Source organism: Ornithodoros turicata, chromosome 6 (assembly GCF_037126465.1).
Source record: "Ornithodoros turicata isolate Travis chromosome 6, ASM3712646v1, whole genome shotgun sequence".
Lineage (NCBI taxonomy): Eukaryota > Metazoa > Arthropoda > Arachnida > Ixodida > Argasidae > Ornithodoros > Ornithodoros turicata.
Genome location: NC_088206.1, coordinates 37,966,751 through 37,977,203, shown reverse-complemented (window position 1 = coordinate 37,977,203; position 10,453 = coordinate 37,966,751). Strand labels below are relative to the sequence as shown.

The window sequence follows — 10,453 nt, the reverse complement described above, 5'->3', positions numbered from 1 at the left end:
GCCCTCCAACATGGCGGCCGGTTGCCGCACCTCTCTCCCACGAGCCCCTCTCCTATGCGCGATCTAGCCTTTATACATAGAGATCAGTGGGACCTAGCGTCTTGTCTACATTCATAGCCACCGCCGCCGAGGCGTACGAACACAACGAATGATACCCATACCCCTCAGGATCTACCGCCTCCCAGTACACAACGCTGGACCTAAAATAGACCTGTGCGCCGATGCCACTTTGACCGGCGGCGGCGTAGAGCCGGTTTCGCCACCGGCGGCGGCGGCGTCAGCGGCGCGAGGGCGTAAACGCGTAAGCCGTCCACAAGCGTACGCAAGCGCTGGTGGCCTACGAGGTGTATACTGTTTAGACGACAGTCGAAACCACATCCAAAAAAGGTTCCACTTTTTATTTGAAGACAAAAAAGTCTAACCGTCACAAATTTATCACAGACAATAGATCTACTTCGATCACATTTTGACTAGAACAAGCCGCGAAAGCCCGTTACCTGTGCACAGTAACATGGTTGCACACGCGCTGTACCCTCAGAGGGAATTTTTACAGAGGGCATAGTTGTCATGCACAAAAGTCAACCCGGCCAGCGGGAGGAGGAGGGGCAACGGCCCCCCATTGCACCCCTTCGCGGTGGCCATGGGGATCAACCTAATACTATCACGAATGAAGAAAAACATAAATAATAATAATGATAGTATAAGAGCCACAAAGCTCGAGCGTTTTCTACACGTCTCCTTTTACCGATGTTTTGCATTCGTTCAGCAACGGTGAGAAGATTTTCATGTACCAACATACTCACTTATAAAAGGGCTTACCTCCATCCTTCTCTTTTGCGTTTGTCAGGCACTCATCGCCGAAGAAATCAGAGCCTACCTTCCGCTTCTTGTAACCGTCTTGCAAAACTAAGGTGCCAAAGTAACGCCACACCGCGCTCGTTTTAAATGCACTAGAGTTCTTATCAACAGAGAACAACGACACGCGCTCAAAAACGGAGATCCTCTGGAAGGCCTCTGATGCCATGACAGTTCAATACTCGTGAGGACAAGACCGGCAGAAGTGCGCGAAACCAATTTGAGCTTCCCGCTCCGCAGCGGAACCGATCGGGACACGGAACGCGCGCGGCATATCGGCGCGCCGGGTTGGCGCCAGCGGCGGCGTCAGCGCGCGGAGAAATGGCGACAGCGGCGGTGCGGTGCGGCGGCGCACAGGTCTAACCTAAAACCCTTTGCCGCCGACGCCGCGTATCGCGGTCACGGGGCCATAACAACGCTGTGGAGAGCCGCCACCACAGGTGGGGAAGTTACTTTCATTTTGTAGTGCACTACCGTTACTCACTACTTTTTCAAAAAGTAACGCGTTACGTTATTCGTTACTGTTGCGGTAGTAGATAAAGCGTTACTTCCGATAAGTAATGCCGTTACTTTTGCATTACTTTATGAGGTTTTGCTTATAATATGAGTAGTATGGAGCGGGTCAGAAACTACGGCCGGTCCAAACTACGGCACCCCTACCCCTGAGCGCTGCGCGTATTTTTCACTGCGCGGCGCGTGTGCGGAGGGTTGTCCACGTGATTATCTGCGGGGGAGGGCTGCGTCATACACAAAAATTACAAGTCAAAATATATTTATTAATGCCAATCAAGTTGAGATATATTTATTAAAGCCAATAGTGCTGGGAATTGTGCCAATTGTGATGCCAATCAGGTGAAGGAGAAAAACCCAGCCGAAAAAACCTTCACCACCTGTAACAGGGCGGTGCTCGGGTGGAGGGCTGCTGTGGTGGGCGGAGCGTGACCGGAGGGCTGCGTGCGCGCTTACCCTTCACCCTGGGCTGACTTCTTTCACCATTTCCCTACTTGGGCCGACTTCCTTCCCGCGACAGGTGGGCGGTGCTCGGGTGGAGGACTGCTGTGGTGGGCGGAGCGTGACCGGAGGGCTGCGTGCGCGCTTACCATTCACCCTAGGCTGACTTCTTTCACAATTTTCCTACTCGTGCCGACTTCCTTCCCGCGACAGGTGGGCGTCGCGTGGCCGGAGGGCACGCGTTTACCATTCAGCCTGGGCCGCCGACTTTCGCCATTTTTCAGCCTGAGCCGACTTGAATCATATTTTTTCCAGCTACAACAGGTGTGCAGTAGGCTGTTTACATGCAAAGGATAGCCATACACAAAAGTACAAGTGAAGATATATTTATTAAAGTCATTAGGAATTATGTTATGACTCTGCGTGAATGGGAAAGACTTAGCCAAAAAATCTGAAATAGAAGGAACACAATACACGTAACAATACTTATTACAGGTATGATACAATAGCATTGAATAGGTATCACAAATCAAACACAATATTTTTATTAGTGGAAGTTTTCAATGAATCAGAAGTGATAGCACATTTAAGATATTTTTAATCAATACGATTACAATCAAAATTTCAAGTGCTATTATAAAAAGTCTTAGATGTTAGAATCTGATAGGTGTAAGTAATTTCGAGCACAACAGCTAAGTTTAATATTCCAATGTGACACAAATTTAATTTCTATTGAAGTGAAATGCACAGACATAAGGCAATAATTCGAATCAACACATAGCATTAATATAGAACCTAACCGACATGTAGGGAAATAATAGCTACATCATATCAAAACGAGAAACGATCATCACATTTAATCAAAGAAGATATTCTTAATCAATATGATTATAAAAAAAATTATAACTTGTATTATAAAAAGTCTAATATTCCTATACATGAGAACCATCTTTGCAATAGCGGGAAGTTCTGACAGTTATATGTAATTAACTGTGAACAGCAGAAAGACTGGAAGACTATGGGACACGAACACAAGACGAAATAAAATCTATACCACTACAAAGAAGATATTCCACTTCACCACATAGCACGCTCCTAGCCAACAAACAGAACAAAGAACAACAAGAACACAAGAGGAAATAAAATCTATACCACACAAAGAAGATATTCCACTTCACCACATAGCACGCTCCTAGCCAACAAACAGAACAAAGAACGAGAAGAACACAAGAGGAAATAAAACCTATACCACTTCAAAGGACATATTCCTGATCAAAACAACATAGTAATCTATCATTCAGAAAATCAGAAGAAAAAAAAAACTCATCAGAAAGTAGACATGTTAAAAATGAACTTCACCATAGCACGCTCCTAGCCAACAAACAGAACAAAGAACGACACGAACACAAGAGGAAATAAAATCTATACCACTACATTGATTAATCAAAACAACATAGTAATCCTTCTCCGGCAATTCTATCCTTCGGGTGATGAACTTGTACAGAGTGTAGTCGAGTAAAACCTATCTGGTGGTCGGGTCTCATTCCATATGAGAATTCTTACACAAATTGTGGAATATTCGTTTCCTTAGCGATCTTCAATCTAATCATAAGGTGTTTTCATTGTGATGCGCAGAATTCATTATAATGATGACAAAGATTACATTTATTGTTTCAGTTATACACTTGTTTATTTCGATAAATTACAGTTCTATTTCAAACTCTGAAGTTTTCGTTTGTTGTCTTCTTTGATGAATTCCGAAGACATTAAATAGTTTATTCTGATTATTGGGCGCTTGAATCCAGCGTTGATTAACGCAGGCGCTATGTTGTCGCCGTGTTTGTATTGCTTCAACAACTTGCACTTTGTCGCGATGAACTTGCACAGTCTCTTATTGATGTTTCCTTTCTTTGTATGAAGATTCTTGAATGGCGTACAAGAGAGTATTAGATGAAAATCGTCCGGTGGTCCACCGCAATTGATACGTTTGTTGAGTTTCAACAGGTGATAATACATGAGACCTTGCACGACAATATTGAACTTCTGTTGATTCGACATCATTGCAGAGACTGGTAGAAGAAAATAATTGCGTTGCCGTGGTATTGGAACATATCACGTGATAAGATTTTATGTACTTTCCATCTCAGGTATGTGTAATTTCAACAAATCCATAATGAAACGTGCGGTATAGACCGCTTGTATATGATAATTTGATCCGACTGCTTTCTTGATGAATGCAATGCCCATTGCAATGATTACAATTACATCTGGTCTAGTGTATTTCAATTCTTCGTTAGGAAATCTCAAAAACTCCGCCATCAATCCTAGTGGCCCTTCCGACGTTGATGTGCAGATATTTTTATAAGTATTGTAAATTCTGCATATAAATTCTTGCACCTTCAGTTCTGTAGTTTGTACCATATCCCCGAATACGACCATGTCTAGGACGTATTGAAATGCAGCGATAATGAAATCGTTTCGCGGCTCCTCCTTTTCGAAGCAGTTTTTTATCACATCTTCCCATGACTTATGGTATCGAGTACAAAATCTGTCCATCTTTTCAAAGTAGAGCAATTGTCTCTTCTGTTTTCAAGTGCACGTCTACACTTAATTAAAAGCATATCTATGTTTATTTTATTGATTAAAATTTTATTATCTGATTTAGAATGCTATAATCTCCACCTGTCGTGAGAATTATTGTTTTGATTTTGTTTCAAGTATTCGCTCGACTGATATTTTATGAGTTGTGAACTTACTGCTCGAAATAATTATTGTCTTGTATTTGTTTCAATTGTTCACTCGATTGACATAATATACCGCTAAAATGGGAATGCCTCATAACTCTGAGTTGCATTTCACATTTGATATTTCTGTGTGGTTCATTAGAAATTTCTGTTGCAAGATATTACAAAAATTGATGTAATTAAATTTGTTTCTTGTTTTTTGATTGAGTATCATTGCTACCAACTAGTAATTTGGACTTTCTCTACGTGTTCAATAACAATATCGCATCTCTACAAACTTAGCCGACTTGTCAACCACTTTGACGAAAGATTTCCGTTTCAGGGAAAGGATGCGAAAAGATAGTGACCCCCGCGAGTGATATCGACATCTCTTTGCGCTGCACAATAAACTATATCGCCTTTGAACTCTCTCTTATCTGACCTCTAGAGCGTTCTGTTCGCTAGACGAAGGAATATAGCCCCCAACCCTTTGAGTGATAAAGCATGCGCTGTGCTATGGTCACATAGATAGAGACATAAAGTCTCCCGGCTTTGAGGAAAAGAGTGAAAACAGTGCATATTTCCTACGTCTTGGATACCTCCATTAAGGTTCATAGTGTTTATAAAAACTAGTACGCAAACTTGGACAAAGTACAGCCAGTAGCTTTATGTCTGAAGAGCGTGATGAAACCCAAAAGAAAAAAAAACAGAATGTGATATCGCGTGCTCGTTCGCTATCACAGTGATGATGACGATGTACATGTCGGCACCTCTAGAAATATTCAACATTCCCCGGCCACCAATGGACGACTCAGTTGTCGACCTTGCTCGGTGCTTCCAAGTGGTATAGGTTCCTCGTTGCTATTCCTTTGATGACGCCCTTTGTAGTCCTGACTGTGCAGGATCTAACGCCGCCATCGTTTCCTCGGTTTATGGCCTCTACTTGCCCCATCTTCCATAGCAGTCGAGGCTTCTTGCTGCCCACCAGTACTATCTCGCCAACCTCGAACTCTTTCCCACGTCGGGATGATGTCAGATGCGCTGATCGAAGTTCGCCGAGGTACTCTTTTCTCCAGGCAAGCCATAGTTCTCGTAACATCTCCTGTCGGGTCTTCCATACATCAGTGAGATGCGCTGTGCCTTGGTTTTCCACTGGCGGAAGTGCTGTCAGCCGTCGGCCTGTTAGAAACAACGAAGGTGACAAAGGGGTTGGCTCGTTGAACTCACTGTAAGTATATGTCAGTGGTCTCGAATTTATGACCGCCTCCACTTCCGTAAGTATAGTCGCCACCTCGTCGAACTCAAGGAACCTTCTTCCGATCGTTTTCCTGATCGCTTGCTTGATGGATCGTATCATGCGCTCGTAGAAACCACCCCACCAGGGAGCAGCGACGGGGATGAACTTCCAACTAATGCCACTGCAGGCGAGATAGTCTTCGACTTCTTGGCCCTTGATGACGTGCCAAAGCTTCTTCAGCTCTCTGTTGCTTCGTTTGAACGTGGGGGCGTTGTCGCTGTAGACAGTGTTGCACAGACCTCTTCGCGAAGCAAACCTTCTGAAGCAACGCAGGAAGCTGTCGGTCTTCATGCTGGTTACCAGTTCTAAATGAACTGCTCTCGTTGTGGCGCATGTGAACACTGCTATATAGGACTTCATCGGGTTCTCCGGTCCTTTTACTAGCAGCGGTCCTGCAAAATCTATCCCAATGTTAGAAAAGGGGCTTGCTTCCGTGATACGGTCCTGAGGCAGGGGAGGCGTAACCTCACAACCGTGCCTTCCTTCGAAACGCTTGCATACCGTACAGGTTCGGAGCACCCGTTTTACGAGCTGTCTTCCTCTTGAAATCCAGACTTTATTCCGTACTTCCATTAAGGTATCGTGTGTCCCTGCGTGCAGGACTGTTCTGTGTGCTTGCCACACAATTAGCTCCGTGTAGTAAGAGTCATTTGGTAGGATGACCGGGTGCTTCTCTTCGTACGTCGATCTTGATTTCTGAAGCCTGCCGGTGAGCCTCATTATCCCGTTCTCGTCTAGGTATGGTGAATACTGGTACAGCAAGCTCGATCGCTTCAGGGACATGCCCTTACATAACCTTTCTTGATCATGTGCAAAGCTTGATGCTTGGACCGTTCTGATGCAATACCTTGCAGCCGCTGACATCTCTTCAGCCGTTAGCTGACCTTTCATCCTCGATGCTTCGCTGCAGTTGTAGACGAAGCGCATCGCCCATGCCGTCACTCGGTGTAACTTCGTTATGCTACTGTAATTCTTAGCATCAGTGATAGGCTCTATTGATGGTGTGTCAACTGATGCAACTTTACACACAACTTTCTCTTCTGTACCTTCTACGGTAACGCTCGTCACGTCTTGCTTCTTTGGCCATTTTTGTTCATCTTTAGTGATCCAGCTTGGACCCTTCCACCACAGTTCGCGCCGGCGTAGCTGTTGCACAGAAATACCTCGCGTGAGAAGGTCCGCTGGGTTATCTTCAGCAGGACAATGACGCCACTGGCTCGTTGATGTGTGCTCACGTACTTGTAGCACTCTTGTCTTTACAAACTCTTTCCACTTGTCAGGATTGCCCTTTATCCATGACAAGGCGATGGTTGAATCCGTCCACAGTACGGCATTATCGATGGTTTTGATGTCCGCTAGACTTCTCGTTATGAATGCGAGTAGCCTTGCTGCTACCACTGCCGCCATGAGCTCCAACCTCGGCAAAGTTATAGCTTTAAGAGGTGACACCCTTGCCTTCGCCAGGAAGAGGGCCGATTTAACTTCCGACGGGCCGTGTAGGACGACGTATGCCACTGTGCCATAGGCACGTGGACTGGCATCGGCAAATACATGCAGCTCCGCTCGTGTGGTTTCCGTCCATTTGCCATACATTCTCGGTACTTCAACAAGCGCAGCTTGTTCAATTTGCCCATACCAATCGTCCCATCGTTGCTTTAATTTGCTGGATAGTACACTGTCCCATTCGATTTGCTCCAGCCATATGTTTTGCATGAGAATCTTGGCAGTGATGGTGTAAGGCACCAGAAGCCCCAAAGGATCAAACACCCTTTGGAGTAACTGCAATGCTTGTCGTTTTGACACACATTCAGTTTGCTTGACCTGTGCTTTGTGATTGAGCGAAATGACATCCTTTTCAGTGTTCCACTTGACTCCCAAAACCTTGATCTCCTTTGAGTCCTTTGTATAAGGCGATACTTCATCGGGGTCTGTCTCGAACAAATTCCTGAGTTTAGCACTGTTTGATGCCCATTTTCTAATGTTCATTGATCCCCTTTGAAAAAACGTTTTAGCCTCCGCGTATAGAATCTTGGCTTCTTCTTCTGTGTCAGCTCCTGTCAGCAGGTCATCTACGTAGATAGAATCTTTGATCTTCGCACATATCTGCGGATACTCTGCTGCCATAACTTTGAAGTGATGCTGTAACGTGGCAGCAAGTAAAAATGTGCTCGGTTTCGTGCCAAAGGTCACTCGTGTCATCCTCCAAGTTTCCATGTCTGTCTCGCAGTTGTCGCGTCTGGGTATATTCTTGAACCATAGAAACCTGAGTGCGTCGCGATCGTCCGGGGCGATTCGAATTTGCAGAAAGGCCTTTTCAATATCCGCGGTCATAGCGATTTCGTGACAACGAAACTGAAGCAGCAGGGTAAGTATGTCGGGGTTTAGATTCGGGCCAGCATGAAGGGCGTCGTTTAGACTTTTGCTTCCGCGTCCATGCGACGACGGGTCAAATACTATGCGACACTTGGTTGTAACTCTATCTTCGCGAATCACGGCATGATGAGGCAGGTAAAATACTGTCGTTCGCTTGTCTACCGTTGACACTCCAGGAACCTTCTCTGCTGAGCCATCACGCAAGTACTGCCTTATTGCGTTGTCGTACATCTCAAGCTTGTGTTGATCTTGCTGGAGATGTTGCACAAGCCGCTTCAAGCCGCAACAACCCAGGTTCGAATCCTGGTCACGGCACCATATAAAAACTAGTACGCAGACTTGGACAAAGTACAGCCAGTAGCTTTATGTCTGAAGAGCGTGATGAAACCCAAAAGAAAAAAAAAAACAGAATGTGATATCGCGTGCTCGTTCGCTATCACAGTGATGATGACGATGTAGATGTCGGCACCTCTAAAAATATTCAACAGTGTTTGTTAGAATGAAAATTGTATATTGGTCGATTTTATGATGGTTCAATGATAGATTATTTTCCTCTGTTGTTGTTTACGTGTTGCCGCATGTTCGTCTGTTCTTCAGCGTTAAGTCTGTGCTATAGTGTTAAGTCTGTGTTATTTTGCCTTTGATAGATTGATTAGCTATTATTTCTCTGTGTGTTGGATGGTGCGCAGGTTTGGCTCTCTATTAATTGTAGCTGTTGATTGTGTTGTTTCTCGTTTTTTTACGTCTATGCTGTTCACTTAATAAGAAATTAAAAGTTGAGTAATGTTGGAATATGAAATTGAGATTCTCTATTGTGCTCGAAATGTTATGCCAGATATTCCCACTATTGCATTGATGGTTCTCACGTATAGGAATATTAATTTTCTGATGAGTTTGATTTTCTGAATGATAGATTACTATGTTGCTTTGATTAATCAATGTAGTGGTATAGATTTTATTTCCTCTTGTGTTCGTGTCGTTCTTTGTTCTGTTTGTTGGCTAGGAGCGTGCTATGTGATGAAGTTCATTTTTAACATGTCTATTTTCTGATGAGTTTGATTTTTTCTTCTGATTTTCTGAATGATAGATTACTATGTTGTTTTGATTAATCAATGTAGTGGTGTAGATTTTATTTCCTCTTGTGTTCTTGTCGTTCGTGTTGCATGATCTTCCATACATCTATCGACACCCGTCTTCAACAAATCAGGGTAGATATCATTAGATCTGGTTGTTGGCTAGAAGCGTGCTATGTGGTGAAGTTTATTTTTAACATGTCTATTTTCTGATGAGTTTGTTTTTTTCATCTGATTTTCTGAATGATAGATTACTCTGTTGTTTTGATTAGGAATATCTTCTTCGTAGTGGTATAGATTTTATTTCTTCTTGTGTTTGTGTCGTTCGTGTTCTGTTTGTTGGCTAGGAGCGTGCTATGTGGTGAAGTTCATTTTTAACATGTCTACTTTCTGATGAGTTTGGTTTTTTCTTCTGATTTTCTGAATGATAGATTACTATGTTGTTTTGTTCAGGAATATCTTCTTTGTAGTGGTATAGATTTTATTTCCTCTTGCGTTCTTGTCGTTCTTTGTTCTGTTTGTTGGCTAGGAGCGTGCTATGTGGTGAAGAGGAATATCTTCTTTGTAGTGGTATAGATTTTATTTCCTCTTGTGTTCGTGTCGTTCTTTGTTCTGTTTGTTGGCTAGGAGCGTGCTATGTGGTGAAGTGGAATATCTTCTTTGTAGTGGTATAAATTTTATTTCGTCTTGTGTTCGTGTCCGATAGTCTTCCAGTGTCTCTGCTGTTCACAGTTAATTACATACAACTATCAGAACTTCCCGCTATTGCAAAGATGGTTCTCACGTATAGGAATATTAGACTTTTTATAATACAAGTTATAATTTTGTTTATAATCATATTGATTAAGAATATCTTCTTTGATTAAATGTGGTGATCGTTTCTCGTTTTGATATGATGTAGCTATTATTTTCCTACATGTCGGTTAGGTTCTATATTGATGCTATGTGTTGATTCGAATTATTGCCTTATGTCTGTGCTATTCACTTCAATAGAAATTAAATTTGTGTCACATTGGAATATTAAACCTAGCTATTGTGCTCGAAATTACTTACACCAATCAGATTCTAACATCTCAGACTTTTTATAATAGCACTTGAAATTTTGATTGTAATCGTATTGATTAAGAATATCTTAAATGCACTATCACTTCTGATTCATTGAAAACTTCCACTAATAAAAA

The 10,453-nt window shown here is 43.1% G+C and overlaps 1 protein-coding gene across 1 annotated transcript; it reads right to left on the bottom strand.

Moving 5' to 3' along the window:
• Window positions 1-5,340: 5,340 nt before the first annotated feature.
• On the bottom strand, window positions 5,341-8,430 carry LOC135398499 (uncharacterized). Its single transcript, XM_064629901.1, has one exon. The coding sequence runs from the start codon at window positions 8,428-8,430 to the stop codon at window positions 5,341-5,343; it is 3,090 nt and encodes a 1,029-aa protein (XP_064485971.1).
• Window positions 8,431-10,453: the final 2,023 nt, after the last annotated feature.

Bases quoted from the DNA above. Each gene is read 5' to 3' on its own strand.
- LOC135398499 (XM_064629901.1), bottom strand. From the start codon at position 8,430: ATGTACGACAACGCAATAAGGCAGTACTTGCGTGATGGCTCAGCAGAG.